The 21788-nt window shown below is 44.1% G+C and overlaps 1 protein-coding gene across 2 annotated transcripts in view; it reads left to right on the plus strand.

Annotated features, from left to right (window-relative positions):
• LOC103021927 (coiled-coil domain-containing protein 60) overlaps positions 1-21788 on the plus strand; it is a 32747-nt gene continuing 10959 nt past the window's right edge. The window contains exons 1-5 of one of the 2 annotated variants that reach the window (XM_049470300.1): positions 1-409; positions 4355-4435; positions 4698-4768; positions 7070-7216; positions 7955-8071. In XM_049470300.1, the coding sequence (XP_049326257.1) occupies positions 257-409; positions 4355-4435; positions 4698-4768; positions 7070-7216; positions 7955-8071 (569 nt within the window). In that variant the 5' untranslated portion in view covers positions 1-256. The remainder of the gene's footprint in view (positions 410-4354; positions 4436-4697; positions 4769-7069; positions 7217-7954; positions 8072-21788) is intronic. The other variant, XM_022664675.2, reaches the window with a different exon arrangement.

Consider the following 21788-nt stretch of genomic DNA (forward strand, 5'->3'; position numbering starts at 1 on the left):
TAATCAGTAAACTGGACTCTGGAGTTCTGATCCTGTTACTGGGTGACAGAACCGGTAAACATTACAGTACCAGGACCGAGTCCAGCACTGGATACACACTCACTTCCTGTCTGACTGGTTTGTACTGGTCTGTTGCTACTGGAGACCAGTAACAGATCACCGTCCCGTAAAAATCTGCAGGATCTCCAGATGATCTCCACCAGAACCTGGATACTTTTCTCTAATTTAATAACTGAATAAATAACGACCCCACAGCATGAATACACCAATCACAGCACGGCGCTGCATTAGACCCGCCCCTCCCCGTAAACCAGTACTGCAGCACAGGGTGAACTGGGAGCGGGTTTACTGGGAGAGTCTGGGCCGCAGTCAGAGAGACCAGAGCCGACTGGGATACAGGACTGAGCAGGTAAACATACCATAATAATAACCATAAATATATATGTACTGTAAATTAAATACAAGCTGAATTATTTAATTCATGATCTGTTTAACTCCCACACAATCCACCTCCTTTACAGTGTATATATATGCATTATCCAACTAAAGCAATATTTTATTATATTTCATTATATCTATGGTGGTATAGTACAAAAAAAGTTGATACAGTATAAAGTAGACAGCTTATATAACTATACGTTTATAGTACTCTCAAAATAACTCAACTTGTTTTGGTTATTGACTGGTTATTACCTGGGTATTACCTGGTGATTGTCTGGTGATTGTCTGGTGATTGTCTGGTGATTACTTAAATATTACCTGGTTATTGTCCTGGTTACAGCCTAGTGATTGCCTGCTTATTACCTGATGATTGGCTTGTGATTGGTTATTACTTGGTTATTCCATGGTTGTAACCTGGTGCTTACCTAGTGATTGCCTGGTTAATACTTTATGATGATCTGGTTATTACCTGATGACTGTGATTGGCTGGTTATTACCTGGTGATTCCCTGTGATTGGCCGGTTATTACCTGGTTATTATCTGGTGATTGGCCAATTATTAACTGGTTATTATCTGGTTATTACTATTCCACTATTCTGTCTGATTTGCTGGATTTTAAGCAGCACATGGTGTAAAAACCAGCCGGTTCATGGTGCAGCTGATCCAGATTGAGACCGGATTTTGTAGTTGGATCAGATCTAGGTGTGAAAGATTGATCAGATTATCAGTTTAGGTGTGTTTAGTCTGTATCTGATGTTATTACTGGTCGGTATCTGAGTGCGGTGTGTATCCGGTGGAGTGAACAGTGGTGGTGTAAAGCGGGTGGAGAACACGGCGGCGTGTCCGTCTACAACAGCAGCAGATTTACTGCAAATGAGATCATCTATCAGCGGGGGAGCGAGGGATGAAGGAGAGGACGAGAGGCCGGCCGGAGGAGAGAATCCACCGTCTGAGAGGAGCTTCATCCATCAGCCCGAGCCCTCGGCGCACCATCACTCCACCAACATCACAACAACAGTGACGGGAGAAAGACAGGAAACGATCAGGAAAAGACCTGTTTGGGTTTATGATTCCAGAATGCTTTACATTCAGCTGAGAACCTGTTTTCAGTTCTGGATAATAAGAATCTCTAGAATCTTCTGGATATAAATGATCCTGATGCCTGATTATTCAGTTTTTTCATAGTAAATCCTAAAAAGATTTTCCAAAGATTTTCCAAAATATTGACTCATCCACAAGTAAAGTTGAAGTACATCCCATTCTTAATCCATAGGGTTTATTATGATATCTGTTCATCCTTTACAGCTATAACAGCTTCAACTCTTCTGGAAAGGCTTTCCACAAGGTTTAGCAGTGTGTTTAACTATTTTTAACTATTGTTCCAGAAGCACATTTGTGAGCTCAGACACGAGGAGTAGATAAGATAAGAATTTCCACCTCTTTATTCAAGCGTATGATTTCCTGTCTTTTACCAAACCAGCAGTTAGACAGTAGCGCCACCTTAGAGTTGTGAAACTACATACTATTTACTATATTACCAAAAGTATTCCCTCATCTGCCCATTCGCACGTGAGCTACATCCCATTCTTAATTATTAAGATGATGATAATTAAATGATGTTATTCCATCTTTAACAACTTTAAAAGCTTCAACTCTTCTGGGAAGGCTTTCCACAAGGTTTAGGGGTGTGTTTATGTATTTATGGGAATTTTTAACCAGAAGATCACTTGTGAGGTCAGACAGGAGAACTAGATGTTAGACAAGAAGGTCTGGCTCTCATTCTTTGCTCTAATTCACAAAATGACCAAAAGTATTTGGACACCTCCTCATTTAAACGTATGATTTCCTGTCTTTTACCAAACAAGCAGTTTTACAGTAGCACCACCTTAGAGCTGTGAAACTGCATACTATACACTTCTGTATTTTACCAAAAGTATTCCCTCGTCTGCCCATTCACACGCAAATGAACTTCACTAAAATCCCATTTTTAATCCAGTTTAATATGATGTTGTTCCACCTTTTACAGCCACAACAGCTTTTACAACTCTTCTGAGAAGGCTTTTTTCTTTTAGGAGTGTGTTTATTGTGTTTATGTGAATTTTTGGTTGTTCTTCTAGAAGCACATTTGTGAGGTCAGACAGGGGGAGTAGATGTTAGACAAAAAGTCTTGAATCACAATCTCTGCTCTAATTTATTCTAAATTGTGTTCTATCAGGTTGAAGTCAGGACTCTGTGCAGGCCAATCAAAATTTTCCTCAACACCAAACTCAAAGCTCCTCCATGTTGGAACAGGAAGAAACTGTTCCCGCAAAGTTGGGGGCATGAAATAAATCCAGAATCTTTTTTATGTTGAAGCATTAAGAAATCCTTTCATTGAAACTCCTGAACAACAACCCTGCACATAATCCTCCCTCTACCAAACTTTACACAGAGTATAAGTACTGTTCTCCTGGCAACCGCCAAACTCAGACTCATCCATCAGATTGCCAGACGGAGAAACATGATTGGTCACTCCAGAGAACACGCCCCCACTGCTGTAAAGTCTTGTTGCGGAGATCTTTTCTCTGCTGTATCTGATGTTTTGTATTGTGTTTGATGGTGTAAAACAGGGATGGAGCTGCTCTACTGTTCGTGATCTAGATGGAGAATGATGGTGTTTAGTGATGAATGCTGGTGCTTGGTGAACTATGATGGTGTTTTGGTTTAAGAATGATGGTGTTTAATGAAGAGTAATGGTGGTTGGTTGGGGAGTGGTTGTGTTTGGTAGACACTGTTGCTGTTCTGATGGTCAATAGCAGAGTTTTGGGTTAAGAAAGTTGATGTAGAGAATGATGCTGCTTTGTGGGGAATAACAGTATTTGTTAAAGTCTGTTGCTGTTCAAAGTAGGTGTTCATTTGGAGAATAATGGTGTTTAATTGAGAGATGTGGTGTTTGGTTGGAAAATGCATTATTTGGTAACCATAGCCTGTAAGAATATATGGAGTGTTTCAGTTATTGTGAAATGATGTAATAAATAATGTATTCAGGTTAGTTTAGTGTATTTGAGTTTAATTGTGTTAATAAATCTCGGGTCTCAGATCTCAGGTCTCAGATCTCAGATCTCGGGTCTCAGATCTCAGGTCTTAGATCTCAGGTCTCAGGTCTCAGGTCTCAGGTCGCAGGTCTCAGATCTCAGGTCTCAGGTCGCAGGTCTCAGATCTCAGATCTCAGGTCTCAGATCTCAGATCTCAGGTCTTAGATCTCAGATCTCAGGTCTTAGATCTCAGGTCTCAGATCTCAGGTCTCAGATCTCAGGTCTCAGATCTCAGATCTCGGGTCTCAGATCTCAGGTCTTAGATCTCAGGTCTCAGGTCTCAGGTCTCAGGTCGCAGGTCTCAGATCTCAGGTCTCAGGTCGCAGGTCTCAGATCTCAGATCTCAGGTCTCAGATCTCAGATCTCAGGTCTTAGATCTCAGGTCTCAGATCTCAGGTCTCAGATCTCAGATCTTAGATCTCAGGTCTCAGGTCTTAGATCTCAGGTCTCAGATCTCAGATCTCAGATCTCAGATCTCGGGTCTCAGATCTCAGGTCTTAGATCTCAGGTCTCAGGTCTCAGATCTCAGATCTCAGGTCTCAGGTCTCATGTCTCATGTCTCATGTCTCAGGTCTCAGGTCTCAGGTCTCAGATCTCAGATCTCAGATCTCAGATCTCAGGTCTCAGGTCTCAGATCTCAGGTCTCAGGTCTCAGGTCTCAGATCTCAGATCTCATGTCTCATGTCTCATGTCTCAGGTCTCAGGTCTCAGGTCTCAGATCTCAGGTCTCAGGTTGGTGTTGGGTGAGACGGGCACCGGGTGCAGGATTACAGCGGGTACAGGTTGGCACTGCCGGCTCTGCTGATTTACTTTATTCCTGTATTTTATTTGTATTTCAGGCTCTGCGCGGGGAGATCAGAGAGGGTGAGGGCGGTGGGCGGAGTCATGTGATCCCGGCGGGAACTTCACGAGGAAGTAAGGTATTACTCAGCTCACGCTTTTATTAAACACAGACGTGAGAAACTTATCTCATTAAAACACGACTGACTGATGAGCCGACTCCCGGAATCTCACACTACAGAACCGGACCCAACCGGACCTCAAACAGCTACTGTAGAGACAGACAGACAGACAGACAGACAGACAGACCACTTACAGAATCATTTCATACCCTCTTCTAGTTCTACAGTTATGTATTTATAATAATGCTTCTAATGTTTTTAAATTGTTTTTTTTTTTCAGAATTCATCCCAAACATTCCTGAAGACGAATACGGACTCTGACAGCTTCCAGAAACTTCTCTTCCAGTCCAGGTCAGTCTTCCAGACACTCTGCAATAATGAGTTAATATATAATATAATGAGTTAATATATAAAATACCATCATTTATCTGGAATTAGTGGATCCATAGATTCTAAGGATTAACCAACCATGTATTATAATGGAATTTATAAATTAAAGAGAAAAAACATACATTTATAATAGAATAAAAAAATGCAGTAAATCAGTTAACATAAAGTAAATTACATTACACAGTAAATACTGCAATCATATCAGAAATCAGCCTGGGGGGAGTGATTACACACTGATGGTTATTAAAACATACGTAACAATACATAAATAATTGTTTTTTAAGTTTAGTTTTTAGTCTCTGGAAGTCCTCTGCTGTTCAGCAGCTTCAGGATCTGATCTGAGATCAGTGGAAATGTGGAGTTTTGTTGGAACAGAGTAAAAATTTTATTATTTAATATTTATACTGATTTTGAGTTTTCTGATCTGATTCTGCAGCCGTCTGTCTGAAACTCTTCCTCCATCACTCCTCCTCTTCCTCTTCACTCTTTCTCTCTTATCTGTTTCATCACTCCATTTCTCCTCCTCTCCTCCCTCGCTCTCTCTCTCCGGCTGACTGCAGTCTGAGGCTGGCAGGCGTCACCGCTGGCATTTGAGTGAGAGGGGAATATAACTCACTGTTCCACCGTGGGCACGGCGGGCACCGCGCTCCCTGGGCAAAACGGTTGACATTTATGACAGAAGCTGATTGGCTCCTGAATTCTGAATTATTTATGGTGGAGCCGGACGGCGAGAGAAGAGACGGTTTTCCTAAGAAATAAAATACATTTACTGAATCCGGCGATTCTGAGAGAGAGGAGTACAGATTATTCCTCAGAGCAGATTCAGATTTATATCAGATTTTCTGCACAGAAACGCTGGAAATGTACAAAATATTTTACCTGGACTAAATAAATCCAGAGAAACGACCTTCCAAACACCAGAAAACATTAATACAGGAATTCTGCACCGATCCAGAAGATTTGGAGGTTTTGGTGTGATGATGAATCTAAAATCCAGCTCTGGAAAAAAATAAGAGAGCACTTAAAAAATGATGAGTTTCTTTAATTTTATCAAATTAAAAACCTCTGGAATAAAATCAGGAGGAAGATGGATGATCACAAACCATCAAACCACCAAACTGAACTGCTTGAATTTTTGCTCCAGGAGTAAAGCAGCATAAAGTTATCCAAAAGCAGTGTGTAAGACTGGTGGAGGAGAACATGATGCCAAGATGCATGAAAAAAAACTGTGATTAAAAACAACCAGGTTTATTCAACCAAATATTGATTATTTCTGAACTCTTAAAACTTTATGAATATGAACTTGTTTTCTTTGCATTATTTGAGGTCTGAAAGCTCTGCATCTTTTTTGTTAATTTCAGCCATTTCTCATTTTCTGGATCTGCTGTAACTGTAGATTAAGTCTTATTTATAATAATATATAAAAGGTATACTAATAAAAGGAATCAGAGGAGAATCTGCTTTAGAGCACCATCAACATTTAAACATCACTACTGTAGCATTAGCATTAGCCCAAATAGCCAATCAGCAGATCTTTATCATTCTTCATCATTAAGTCCTGCCACTAAACAGTTAAATACGGTTAACTAACCGCGCGGAAGAAGCCTGAACCCAGAGCGACTCCATCAGAATATCTTTACTTTTCTGTAGAGCTGAGAGTTTTTCCCGTATTCACGACGGGCCTTCAGGATCCTGAATCAACAGTTCAGCACGATTCTCTCCTGCTGTGCTGAAAAACCCTCGTCCAGATGTCCTCCCTGTGTCCTCCCTGTCTCCTGCTCGTCTCCTGTCCATCATCATGTCCCTCGCCAACATCCGACATACAGTCAACCTGTGCTTTACTCCCTGTTCTCAGTGTTGAGGTTATTCTCCTCACCTTCACCAATGCTAATGCTAACGTTAACGTTTCTGAATCTGTGGAGAGATCAGAGTTCCTCTATAATTTATTCTGGATTTTTTCTGTTAAGTTTCTGTATTTTTTAAACTTGAGAAAAAGTGAACCAACCAATTATATTCACTAAACAAAAACACTCTCCAATCAAACACCATCATTCTCTACCCAACAAACAACGTCATTCTCTACCAAAAAATATTATTTTCTACCAAACACAATTTTATACTGAAAGCCATCAAACAGTGTTAGGTGGAGAAAGATGAAGGTACATTTGGTAAAACATGTTGGATAAAGATTGGGAATATGGTTAGTGTAGATGTATGGTGTGATTTGGTGAGTGGTGGAGTAATCTGGTGGTGTTCCTTCAGGAAGGTGGTGCTGTTGGTGAAGCAGGGCTGCAGTTATTTTCAGCTCCTGCAGGATCAGGAGTTTGAGGAGGAGGAGAAGAGAGAGAGGAGGAGGAGGGAGGAGAGGAGAACCATTCAGCCTCCATCCGGATCAGCCCTCTCCAACAGGTAGCACTGATCACCATCTCACTATAGTGATTAATAGTGATTAATAGTGATTAATAGTGTTTTATATATATATATATATATATAGCATGACTCATACACCATATATAACTGTAGTAGTGTAAAGGGTAAGAGCACAAGCCTAAGCTGAGACCTTGTATCTCCGATCCCTCAGACGCACTGCATCAATAACCATTATTCAATAATCAACAGCTGATAGAACCACCTAAACAAGAGATCACTGTACTGTAATAAAAATCTCACACACCTGTAGGAATGAGATAAAATAATAGAAAAACTTTATCTCTTGGTATCTTCTGAAATAAACATCTTTAAGATGTTTTAAAACGTAGATAGGAATGTGTAGCAGAGCTGGAATGCAGGAATGTATGTTTATTAATAATGAAATAAATTTGATCAGATAAAACATGAAATATCTTGGTTTCAGACCATCTGCAATCAGATAAACATGTAAGAAACACAATTATACACACACATTTTTATATATATATATAATGACCTTTGTCAGATATAGGAATATGAAGTGTGGTGCTGAAGGTCGTGTTCTGTATGGTCTAATGGGTAAAGAATTTTTGAGTGATGTGTTTTTCTTTATGATCATTTTCAGCGTTCTGGAACATCATGACTCATCTGCTTACATATGCACTTACACACACACACACACACACACACACACACTTACACACTTACACACACACACTCTTCTCTGTTTCTCTGTAGGAGGGGTGCTGGGGTTAATGCGGTGGGCGGGTCCAGTTGGAGGCGGGTTCAGTCCAGCCGACCGTTCACTCCCATCCACCGGTCACTGACCTCACACCAGCCACTGGACCTGCCACAGTATGTATTCGTATGTGTGAGTGTGTGATTTGGCAATAATCACATGTTGGGGGGGAAACAATCTGTTTACACACTGACATCATGGGGACCTCATGCGATATGGGGACAAAAGATCAGTTTAGCCCCCAGAATGGAAATACTTTAAATTAAATGCAGGAGGTATTCTAAATATGCCTCAGTCAATGTGTGTGTGTGTGTGTGTGTGTGTGTGTGTGTGAGAGAGAGAGTGAGAGAGAGAGAGAGAGAGAGAGAGAGAGAGAGAGAGAGAGAGAGAGAGAGAGAGAGAGAGAGAGAGAGAGAGAGAGAGAGAGAGAGAGAGAGAGAGAGAGAGACTTGACTTTTAAACCTCACTTTAATATCACAACATGAAAAACAGAAACAAACAATTCTACAAACTACCCATAAAATTCAAAAAGTCTCAAATATGATGCTTAAACCCCACAAAAATAACAAAAACAAAAAGCAAAAAAAAATTTAAAAAGATAAATCCAAAATCTCCTCATTAGGAACACATAAAACCTCATTCTGCCCCCACACTCGGTTAAAAGTCAGCATATTATGAGTCAACTTAAAAAAGGCATATTCCACCCTGAGCCTGGACTTTACTGCTGTTCTCAGCAGCAGCTCGGGGTCCAGTGTCCCGCTCCCCTGGAGTTTATTCTTTCGGGAAAGCCATACTGCAAGTTTGCTCTGACCAATCAAGAAATTGATCAGGCAGATCTTTTCCTTATTAGCAGCCACATACTTAGGACCAAACACATAAAGAGTGTCTGACCACAACACGCCAAGAGCACTGCACCACAGCTTCAGCAGGGCTAGCATCCCTGAGAGCCGAGTACACCTTAAAAACAAGTGCTCAACAGTCTCCTCACTGCTGCAGAAGGGACACTGCTTTCCTGTAGTGGGGTCAATGTGCGCTATGTGTCTGTTCGTAGCCACAGCCCCATGCACAATCCTCCACTGCAAATCTGCAGTGCGTTTTTCTATTGGAGGTTTGTATAGGGATCTCCAGCAACCTCGTGGAGAAGAGCCTGGTGCCAACAACCCTGACCATTTTGACTCCTTGAGACCAGAGAGATTGTCTTTATGGAGAACTTTAACACAAGCTCCATACAAGGCCTTTTTAGACACATCACTAAAATTGTCCAGACATGGCAGTGTAAAAGAGAGGAGGGCCCCCTCCTCCTCACATGAGTCCTCTGTATTAAAAACAATAGGGAGTGATGGGAAACAATCATGGTCTGCATCTGAGGAGCGCTCTAAACCATCTCTGAAAGAAGCAGGCAGGGCTGATATCACCTCTCCCAGGACTCTCTGCAGCAATCGACCAGAGAGGATGCCAGTCTCTGCTTTCAGGACATCGCTGGACTTCCAAGACCCTCGCGACCTCAAATGTCCCAGTTTGGTAATGCCTCCCCTCTGAAACTGAAGCCGTATGGTTTTGGATGCCAAACCAGCTGCTCTGACCAGCGGGTTAAAAAATAAAGGCTCCTCCTCAGCGGAAAAACACATCTGAGCTTCATTCCTGGTAGTCTTAAAAATTAAAGCCCAGGCCTTTAGTACAGACTGGTAAAACTGGGTAGTTCCAGACAGGTTCATATTGTTCAGCTGCAATACAAACAAGTGCCTATCATAACCAAGGTTTTCCACCCTATGTAAAAGAACACAGGCAGTTGCAGCCCATGCCATCCCCACTCCATATAAAAATCTCTGTGCTGTTTGCAGTCGAAACGCCTTTATCCGACTGAACAGGTCGATCAAGCCTTGACCTCCCTCACTCACGGGGAGATAAAGGACAGCAGCACGAGTCCAGTGTTGGCCAGTCCAAAAAAAGTCCACAAGCCGTCTCTGCAGATCTTTAATGAGTGAGTCTGGTGGCTCCAGTACTGTCAGTCTATGCCAGAGACTAGACGCGATCAGGTTGTTAACAACCAAGACTCTCCCCCTATAGGATAGCTGAGGCAGGACCCAAGTCCATTTAGACAGCCTAGCGCGCACCTTCTCCACTACTCCCTCCCAGTTCTTCTCTTGATACTGGGCTGTGCCTAAAAAAACACCAAGGTATTTCAGCCCCATCACCCCCCATCTCAAGCCCTCTGGAAGCACTGGAAACCCAAAATCTTGCCATTGCCCAATAATAAAACCTTCTGATTTGCCCCAATTCACTTTGGCAGAAGAAGCCTTTGCATATAAAACTAGTGCTTTGCTCAAAGCCTGCACATCACTCTGCTCTCTGATGAAGACAGTGACATCATCTGCATAAGCAGACAACACCACCTTCTCCTCTAAACCTGGAACAGTCAACCCCTGCAGCCTGGACCTCAGCCTATACAGTAGAGGTTCGATTGCTAGGCTGTACAACTGTCCACTCAAAGGGCATCCCTGTCTAATGCCTCTACACATTCTGATTGGACAACTAAGACCCCCTCCAACCTTAAGCAAAAAAGATGCCCCAGAATACAAAAGTTGCACCCAGGACAAGAAAACATCTCCAAATCCAAACCCCCAAAGAGCACTAAAGAGATAGGTATGGTCAACCCTATCAAAGGCCTTCTCTTGATCCATTGATAACAACCCTAAATTACAAGAAGACACATTACTCAGGTCAATTACATCACGCACAAAAAAAAGATTATCTATTATAGTGCGCCCAGGTACACAGTATGTTTGATTAGCATGCACAATTTTGTTAATGCATATCTTCAACCTGTTAGACAAACATTTTGATAAAATCTTGTAGTCTGTGCACAATAATGCTACAGGCCTCCAGTTTTTTAAAAAACCCAAATCTCCCTTTTTAGGAAGGAGAGACAGTACAGCTCTTGTACAACTGAGAGGCAAACGTCCAGCACTCATAGACCATTTAAAAACCTCAAATAAGTCCAGTCCAATAACTTGCCAAAAGCATTTATAAAATTCTGATGGTAGTCCATCGATACCAGGCGAACGTCCTGTCGAAAGCTGCTGGACAGCAGAAGTCAGTTCACAAAACTCAATGTCCGAGTCCAAAGCTTCCACTTGAGAAGTCTCCAGGGTAGGCAGCCCCTCCAAGAGTTCATCTCTGCTGACAGCATCAGTATTATCAGCACTGTAAAGGTCTTCATAAAAGTCTGTGGCAATCTTCCTCATGTCACTTGGATCTGAAGTCAGATGTCCATCAGGGTGTCGAAGAAACAGCATGGCATTGCGGTGAACCACTTTCTTCTCCAGATTGAAGAAATAGACACTAGGAGCATCCATGTCCTTAATATTAGCAATACGAGCCCTAATAAGAGCCCCCTTTGCCTGCTCATAAAGGTAAAAACTGAGTGCCTGCCTCTTTTTCTCCAACATCTGGCCTGCTTGTGCATCATCTCCACTAACCATCCTATCTTCAAGCAGTCTGATCTCCCTCTCAAGCCCCCAAGTAACATTCTTAACTGATGCTGCTACATGAATAGTGTATTGCTGAATAAAAGATTTAATTTGTGTCTTGCCCACCTCCCACCACAAGCCCACATTATCAAATTCTGCCTTTTTCAGTCTCCAATCTTCCCAAAAAAAATTAAAATTCTTACAAAACAACTCATCATATGTTAATTTAATATTAAAACGCCAATAAGACCTAGGTCTTGATGTTCCAACTAACATCACATCTGCTAAGACTGCATGATGATCAGAGAAACCACATGGCGCCATAAATACATTTAAAACCCTATTTCTAACACCTTTAGTTACATAAAATCTATCCAGCCTAGCAGCACTGACTCTTGACTCAGAAACCTTAACCCATGTGTACTGTCGCAGACTCCTGTTAGATTCCCTCCATGGATCAACCAAACCACACTCTCTGAGCAAGCTATCCAGAACCAGCGCAGATTGAGGGTGAGGTTCTTCCCCATTCCTGTCATGTGTAAAATCTATGGTACAATTCCAATCTCCCCCCACCACAACAAAAAGATCACCATTTAACTTCTGCAGTGCATCTCTTAACTTCTGGAACAATTTAACCCGCTCACTACCGTGATTAGGTGCATATATATTAATAAACAGAAAGCCTGTGCCCCTAATTTCTGTCTGCACTAATAAAAGCCGACCCTGCTCTAACTCAGTCACATGTAAAGTCCCTATCCCCATCCTCCTGGAAAATAAGACTGCAAGCCCTGCACTCAGATTAGACCCATGGCTAAGAACATACTTAGCATCCCACCACATCCCCCACTCCACCTCATTGGCCTTATCACTGTGGGTTTCCTGTAGAAAAATTACATCAGCTTGCTTTTGCTTTATAAATTCAGCTACCATAGCCCTTTTACTCCCTTCCCGTCCCCCATTAATATTAATGGAGGAAATTCTAAATTTCTCCAGCATAAAAAAAGGAGAAGGAGAGAGAAGACAGAAAAGAACAGAAAAGAAGAAAGAAATCACCACTAGTGACCTAAGCATATTTCTTCCGTTTACCTGGGGCTTTCCCCCGTCGCACTTTGGTCAGCATCTTCTTCAACCTGAATCTCTTCTTTCGACTCAATTCATCTAAATTAGCTGTTTTATGTATCTTTTTTACTGAGGAAATAAACTTTTCAACATCCGGAAAAAAATCCTCAACATCAACAACTGTGCCAAACGTCTTGTCCAAAAAAGCATTAATCTCATTTAACGTATAAAACTGCTGATCCTCTCCAACCTGAGAAGCCAGATCAGAGAAATCTGAAAGGGCATCCTCATCACCTCCATCCTGACTCATCACTGTATCTACAGAACCATCACCAAGATCCACGTTATCTGTAGCTGCTTTATCCTCTACACGTGAGGATTCAGCAGCTCCAGCCACTTCTACATGCTCCTGAATCTCATCCTGAACCTCATCCTGAATTTTATCTTGAGTTTTATCCCGAGCACCAGAGTCCAGCACTCTCTCAGCCACTTCAGCAGGAGCTCCTCCAGCAGCCTCCTCCTCCTCAGAAGCAGCGCTGGGCTCCTCACCGTGACCCCCCATCACTACCCCTCCCTCACTAGAGCTGGGCCCAGCTTCTTCACTCACCTGCGCTCTGTGTGGGCAGATCAGCCTCTTATGGCCAACATCTCCACACTCAAAGCACTTCATACTGCCCGTACTCGCATACAGCATGTAGGATTTCCCTTCAAACACCACTCGAAAAGAAATATCTAGAGTGGGTTCCTTCAGGAACATCAGCGCTCGCCGTCTAAACGACAGAACGTGCTGAAGAGCTGGATTCTTACAGTTCAGCGGTATCACACTCATCTCACTGGCCACCCGTCCGAACCGGGACAGCTCGCGGAGTATATCCGCGTCCGGAATAAACGGGGGAACATTAGAGACCGTTACTCTAGCAGTAGAAGACACCAGCGGGACAACAGAATAAAACTCTCCACTTACCCTCAGTCCTTCCTCAATCAGCCTGTGAGCCAGAGCCGCCTCCTTCAGGAAAACTACCACTGCTTTATTCATTCTGCTAGCGGATATGATGTTCTCATACCCAATCTGCTCACCTATCGCCAACAAAACAGCCTCCACTGAGAGCGCGGGGCTCGATTCACACCTCACCCCGTGACGGAGTGTGAGGGGCCGGCCACCACCGCTCAGGTGAGCCGCCATCCCCGCACCCCGCCCGAGCGGCCTGCTAACGCAGGGCTACCGGTACACAGAGAAGTGAAAATACGCGATACAATAGAAACAATGATAACTAAAGCAAAAACAAACACTATAAAATAAAGCAAAGCCCAGAAAAAATAAGTAAGAAACTATAGAAACTGAGAAAAACCGCTCATTCACTCTCACACACGCTCACTCCCGCACTACACTCTCCACGCACCCACAATCCCCCAGTGAGAGAGAGAGAGAGACAGACAGAGAGAGAGAGAGAGAGAGAGACAGACAGACAGACAGAGAGAGAGAGAGAGAGAGAGAGAGAGAGAGAGAGAGAGAGAGAGAGAGTGTGTGTGTATGTTGTGTGAGTGAGAGAGAGAGAGAGACAGAGAGAGTGTGTGTGTGTGTATGTGTGTGTGTGTGAGAGAGAGAGAGAGAGAGAGAGAGAGAGAGAGAGAGAGAGAGAGAGAGAGAGAGAGAGAGAGAGAGAGAGAGAGAGAGAGAGAGAGACTTTTTTTGACTTTTTAACGACACTTTATTATAACCAAATTGCGTTATAAAAACTTAAAAGTCAGTTTTAGGCCATCTCGGCCAATAAAATAATCATTTTAAAAACAGAGGATCATAACAACATATGGGTAAGTAAATAAATAAATAAATACATAAATAAATAACCGTAAATCATTCCTTGCAGTTTAAAACTGAGGTGCAAAGCAGAGCTCATCATCTAAAACTGAGCACACAGCCTCACCACAACACCACACTGCCGTAAAAGTTATAAGATCCGACATACATTTGTAATAATTAAAATCAATTAAAACCCTGGATCTGACAAGTCTAGAGAGGATTGTTACAGCGTCGGTGTCAGCTGCCTGAGCCACTTTGTTCCTGCGACTAATGTAGACCGCCAACTTAGCCTGACCAAGAATAAAATTGATCAGCTGACACCTGAACCTCTCTCTCCGCACATATTTAAAACCCAGGATAAAAATCTGAGGGGTAAAAACCACATTAAGAGCGGTAAAAACAGAGTGTAAAACCTTAAAAAGGGGACGTAGCCTAAAACAGTGCATAAAAGCGTGAAACACCGTTTCCCTCTGAGAACAGAAGGGACAACCTTGAGTGACATCAGGATTTAAAATGGAAATAAAAGAATTCACAGATACAATACCGTGTAAAATCCTCCACTGCAGGTCAGCCACTCTCTTAGTTAACGGTGGTTTATACAGCGCTCTCCATTCTGGGTGAACCTCATCACTGAGACCCAGAGCATCACGCCACGGTGTGTCTGCTCTGGTCTCCAGTCTTTTCCTGTTAAAAACTTTCACACATGTTTTGTACAGTCTTTTACCAGACACCGAGCTGAGGTCCATGTCCGGCTCCTCTGTGTTGTCCAGGAGCGGTCCCTGACAGCCCTGATAATCCGGGGCGATGATGACCCTGGGAAAGGGGTCATCTCCATCAGGGCTGAGTACTCCTGCGCCATAGTCCGTCAGCAGAACCCACTCCTCGGAGGACAACGCAGACCTCCAGCGCTGCAAGATCTGGGCCACGACTCTAAGGGACCTCACCCCCAGACGCACCGCCAGGTTCTCCACTCCGTCCATTCCAGGCCCTGCAACCTCCACCAGCTGACGAAGTGTTATGACGTTCATGGAGACCAGCTTCCTGACCAGTGCGGGGGAGGTCCGGCTCGTCACATCCAGTCGTGACCCATAGATCAGAGGCTCCTCCAGGAGCCAGTACAAAGAGGTTTCACCCAGTCTGGACGTGTTAAAAAAGTTCCAAATTCTAAAAAGTCCACGGTAAAACAAAGGTAATCCAGTAAAATCCAGTGCTTTAGTGTCCAATAAAAACAGAGTTCTGTCCAATCCCATTCCGCCCACCATTTGTAAAATCCTGCATGCCACTGCTCTCCATACCAAGTCCTGTGGGCCGGTGAGCAGTCTCTGTATAAACTGGAGGCGAAAGGCAGCAGTCCTGCTGGCTAGGTGGACCAGCCCTTGTCCTCCTTCCTCCTTGGGCAGGAAGAGAACTGTCTGTGGTAACCAGTGCAGTCGGTCCCAGAACAAGTCCACCAGTAAAGCCTGAATGCCAGCAAGTAGGTTCGGTGGGGGATCCACACACGCCAGCTTATGCCATAAAAACGAAGCAGCAAGGTTATTTACAATTAAAACCCGACCCCGATAAGACAGCTGAGGGAATATCCAGTTCCATCTATTGAGACGACCCTTCACCTTCTCAATAGTTCCCTCCCAGTTTTGCTTTTCATAATCGCTGTCTCCCAAGTACACTCCTAGATATTTAAAACCACCCGTCCTCCATGTCAACCCAGGCAGTGCGGGTCCCCCACCAGGCCATTCGCCCACTAAAACAGCAGTGCTTTTTGTCCAGTTCACTTTAGCAGATGATAAAATCCTAAAATCATTTAAAACATCTACTAAAACATCAATGTCATTCTGTGAGGTTATCAGGACAGTCAGATCATCCGCATAAGCAGAAAGGCGTAAAGGTGTGCTACAGTTCGGGATGATAAATCCGGAGAGCCTCTGCCGCAGCTGGCAGAGCAGAGGCTCGATAGACAGGCTGTATAACATTCCCGAAAGAGCACACCCCTGCCTGATACCTCTATGAACATTAAAAGGAGCGCACAAACCACCGTTAACTTTCAGTACACTTTCTATGTCCTTGTACAGAACCTTGATCATGGCTATAAAACCAGGGTTGAACCCAAAGTTCTCCAGAACTTTCCACAAATACTCGTGTTCAACCCGGTCAAAAGCCTTTTCCTGGTCCAAAAATACGAGACCAGTCTTTAAACCCAATAGTCTGGAGACGGCCAAAACATCCCGAATCAAATGAACATTGTCAAAAATAGACCTGCCAGGCACACAGTACGTCTGGTCAAGGTGAACCACCTGCTCCATCACCTTCCCCAGTCTCGAGGCTAATGCTTTTGAGAGTATCTTGCAGTCTGTGCACAGTAATGACACAGGGCGCCAGTTCTTCAGCCACGTAAGATCCCCTTTTTTTGGCAGTAGGGTCAGGACAGCTCTCCTGCAGCTCAGCGGGAGCTTCCCATCCAGCACACTGGCCTGAAGCACCTCCAGCACATCCTGACCCAACACTGACCAAAACGCCTTATAGAACTCCACCGGGAGGCCATCAATGCCCGAAGCCCGGCCGTTCTCCATGCCCTGGAGGGCTTCATAAAGCTCCCCCATGGTGAGCTCAGCGTCCAGTGCCCTGGCGGACTGTGGCGTGATTTGTGTCTGCAGGGGGAAGAACCTCTCCTCTACACCCTGTGCATTGTCCTGCTCACTCTCATACAGCTTTGAGAAAAAGCCGACTGTCTGCTGCCGAATTTCAGAAGGCTCAGATACGAGATCCCCTGATTCAGTTCGCACAGCATGCATAAACCTTTTCTGTCCATTTTTACGCTCGAGACCAAAGAAGAACTTTGAAGGAGCATCCATTTCCGTTACATTACGAAAACGAGAACGGACCAGCGCCCCCTGTGCTGTAATGCCTAGCAGATCAGCTAACGCAGCCTTTTTTCTTTTAAGAGCTGTAATACGCTCTTGATTTCCTGTGGGTTCTGTAAAACCTTGAAGCTCCACAATCTCAATCTCCAGAGCTTTCAGAGATCTGGAAATGTCTCTAGTGACATTGACAGTGTACTGCTGACAAAACACTTTAATGTGTACTTTTGCTACGTCCCACCAACTCTGTAATGAATTAAAAGATGTTTTCCGTGACTTTAAAACATCCCATAAAAAAGTAAAAGACTCTTTAAAATTAGCATCATCTAAAAGCGAGGTATTAAAATGCCAGTACGCACTCTGAGGTTTAATATTACTTTTTCTAAAAGTACACTGAACCATACAGTGATCAGTAAAACCAACAGGAGTAATAAAACAGTGCGTAAAAACAGATAAATGATGCTTAAAACCATAAAATCGATCAAGCCTGGCCAGGGAGAGAGCATTATCTCTAGAATGTGAATATGTATATTGCTTTTGTACACCATGTAAATTCCTCCATATGTCACAAAGATCATGCATCTCTATGAGCTCACACAGCCGCCTGCGGGATGCAGTGTGTGGCTCCAAGTGGTTCCTGTCCAGGCTATCAGCTGTACAGTTAAAATCCCCACCCAAAACTAAAAAATCTGTAAAATCACAGTCAGAGAGTACAGAGCTGAGCCTTTCTAAAAACAACATCCTCTCCACTCCTAGAGTGGGAGCGTACACACAAATAAAAACAAAGGTCTCGTTCTCAAAACAGGCTTTTACTTTTAGCAGCCTCCCAGGTAAAATCTCATCTACTGTGTAAGAGTAGGGGATAAAACTGGACACAAATAAAACACCAACTCCACTGCTGACAGAGGAATAATTACTTAAAATGGCCAAGCCATCCCACTCTTTAGCCCATTCTATATTAACTTCATCATCACTGTGCGTCTCTTGGATAAAAAAGACATCAGCACGCTTCTGTTTGGCCAACTCATAAAACATTGCTCTTTTTACAGGGTCTCGTGCACCATTCAGGTTTAAAGAAGCAATCTTAATGTCACCCATTAAAATAATAAAAAGAGATAAAACAGTGATGGCAAGGGCCAACCCGAAACAGGGACTAAAAAACTGTAAAAAACTCATCATTACAAGCTTTGCAGGCTGGTCAGTATCTTGTTTAATCTGTACACTTCTGTGGAGGTAAAAGCCTTTTCTCTTTTTAAAAGTTTAACGTCATGGATGAGCTGGTCTGTGTCTGTAAAATGATCCTCCACCCGCACACCTCTCTGCCCTTTAGACTCTTTTAAAAACTTCTTAATTTGTACAGCAGTATACACAACAGGGATTCTCTCATCCTGAGAGCACACAGACCACCCAGAGTCAGAAACAGAGCCATCATTATCACCTTCATCATCACCCTCACTCCCCTTCACCTCCTCATCTGTACCACTGACCTCAGTCTTTGCCTGCTTTTTCCCTTTTTCCTTTCCTGACATTTTCCTCTTAGTTGGCACTTTAAAAACAGGTTCATCCACCATCTCCACATCATTTAAAACCACAGCTGCAGCAGAGGCAGGTTTAACGCAGTCACTTACCTCTGCTGTCTGCCCCTCAGTGCCCCCCGCCGCGCTGCACGCCTCCTCCACGGGCGGCTCCTCCACAGCTGGAGGAGGTGATGAAGGTGCCTCCGCGGCGCGTGCAGCTCCCCCGGTCTCCTCCGTTTCAGCCTCGGACCCGCTCACCTCATCCTGTACCGACCCCGGGGCAGTCGGCGCATCTCCCTCGCCCGAGCCCGCAGCCGCCGCAGGGGGAACGGCCACCGCGGGCTCCGCAGCAGCGGGACCCGGCCGCTCGCGCTCAGCACCCGCGGGAACATCTGAGCTTGCGTTAGCCTTCTCCGGGCAGGCTCGCACCAGATGACCCGCTTGTCCGCACCAAAAACACTTGATGTCCGTATCAGTGGACACGTAAACAGTGTAATCGAACTCATCCACCTTTAGCTTGAGAATCAGATCCAGATCCTCCCCATCCTTCAAAGTCATTAAAACCATCCTTCTGAAAGACACCAGGTGCTTTAAAAGAGGTGATTTGAGTCCGAGACTAAGTCTTTTCACGGATGAGACCACCTTGCCATAGCGGGAAAGCTCACGGACGAGTAGCTCGTCTTTAATGAACGGGGGGACGTTAGACAGTATCACCTTCCTCGCGGGGGTACTGAGGGGCAACACCGGGAAGAGCTGACCGTTAATAATTACTCCCTTACTGATCAGGTCGTTCGCTCTTTCCACGGTGTTTAAAAACATGACCATGGAGTTGTTCATGCGGGACGCTGACAGCACGTTTTCATGTCCCACACTTTCTCCAACAGCCAGACAGCAGCTCTCTATACTCGCCTTACAGGCGAACTTTACTCCATTCTGCCTGGAGAGCTGCTCAAACGGCGAACTCCTTGGAGCCGCAGAGCTCCTCCGAGCAGCCGCAGACCAGGCCATACCACGCTCACGCCACACACACACACACTCACACACACACACCCGCGCTCAGCAGCGCGCACACACACCACACCGTTACACCACACACACGCAGATAAACTCACTCACACACTCAAACAATCCACTCAATCAAAACGAAAACGAAACTTAACAACAACAAAAAGTTCGGCAAAACGCCAAGCGCTCTCACACACACCCTCCGCTTCCTCCAGCACTCACGCTCACGCATGCGCAGAGAGAGAGAGAGAGAGAGAGAGAGAGAGAGAGACAGACAGACAGACAGACAGACAGACAGACAGACAGACAGACAGACAGAGAGACAGACAGACAGACAGACAGACAGACAGACAGACAGACAGACAGACAGACAGACAGACAGACAGACAGACAGACAGACAGACAGAGAGAGAGAGAGAGAGAGAGAGAGAGAGAGAGAGAGAGACAGACAGACAGACAGACAGACAGACAGACAGACAGACAGACAGACAGACAGACAGACAGACAGACAGACAGACAGAGAGAGTGTGTGTATGTTGTGTGAGTGAGAGAGAGAGAGAGACAGAGAGAGTGTGTGTGAGAGAGAGAGAGAGACAGAGAGAGACAGAGAGAGAGAGAGAGAGAGAGAGAGAGAGAGAGAGAGAGAGAGAGAGAGAGAGAGAGAGAGAGAGAGAGAGAGAGAGAGAGTGTGTGTGTGTATGTTGTGTGAGTGAGAGAGAGAGAGAGAGAGAGAGAGAGTGTGTGTGTATGTTGTGTGAGTGAGAGAGAGAGAGAGACAGAGAGAGAGAGTGTGTGTGTATGTTGTGTGTGTGAGAGAGAGAGAGAGACAGAGAGAGACAGAGAGAGACAGAGAGAGAGAGAGAGAGAGAGAGAGAGAGAGAGAGAGTGTGTGTGTGTGTATGTTGTGTGAGTGTATAGAAGTCTTTATTGAATGGTTCTGAATGCGTCTCAGTGTTTATTCAGGCTGAGCTCAGAGCTCAGGGTCAGACCGACCTGCCTTCACAACGTCTGACAGAACCAGCCACCTACGCTCAGCCCGGCACTCCGGCACCACTGACCTTTACAGTGTGTAATCTCAGAGATACAGACCAGCCACAGACCCGGCTCTCTCACAGCCACTGTACCCAGATCAGCTTCTGCCTTTATTACAGAAAAACACTTTCTAACAGATATATAACACCTGCTGCAATCACAAAACACAGAACACACACACACACCTGAGAACATACATACAGAAGTGAAACAGCCCATAATTAGGCTATAAAAAGAAAAAACCCATTAGGGAGGTCGTGGAAAGGTTAGAAGTGTCCATATTCTTAGTTTGGTACATTCTGGTGAAAAGAGTTCAGTGGTGAACTCAGGAACTCTTAAAGACCTGGACTTCCACAGAAGCCAACAGTTGGGGATGGTGAAGAAAAACAACATCCATCCAAGTGAAGAATACTTTCCAGGAAGGAGGTGTTTCAGTATCTCAGTTAATCATAAAGAAAATACTTCAAGAGAGTGGATACAGAGGATTTACCACAAGCTGCAAATAATTAATAAAAAGAACAGATTAGACTTTACCAAAAAACATCTAATAAAACCAGTTCAGTTCAGGAACAGTGTTCTTTGGACAGGTGAAACTAAGGTGAGTCTCTAGCAGAATGATGGAAAGAATTAAGTATAGAGAAGGTTTAGACCGGCTTGACAAAAAACTCTAGAATCACACCTTCTTTAAAACATGGTGGTGGTAGTATGGGTGTGCATAGCTCGCAGTAGCACTGGGTCACTAGTGATTATTGATTATTATGTGGTGATTTCTGGTCGAAGAGTTTAAAAGAAACTCATTTTGAGTTTAAACGGCCTTAACAGATCTGAGTTATAGAAACTCGACACTGACAGAGAGTTTCTCTCTTTGTACTGAGAAGAATAAGCATTTTCTGTTTCCCTTGAAACTTGTTTTATACCTTTTATTATCAGAAGGTGAATCAGAAAAAGACGTGATGAGAGACACTGGATTAAACCACAAAGAAAAAGGCTTTTCAGTAACAAATTCTAGAACAAGAACTCGTACTGTGTCCCATGACATTTGCCATGACCTGTAGAAGCAAAAGAACGCTGCACTGAACTCTGGGATATGTCGG

Source organism: Astyanax mexicanus, chromosome 22 (genome assembly GCF_023375975.1).
Source record: "Astyanax mexicanus isolate ESR-SI-001 chromosome 22, AstMex3_surface, whole genome shotgun sequence".
NCBI lineage: Eukaryota > Metazoa > Chordata > Actinopteri > Characiformes > Acestrorhamphidae > Astyanax > Astyanax mexicanus.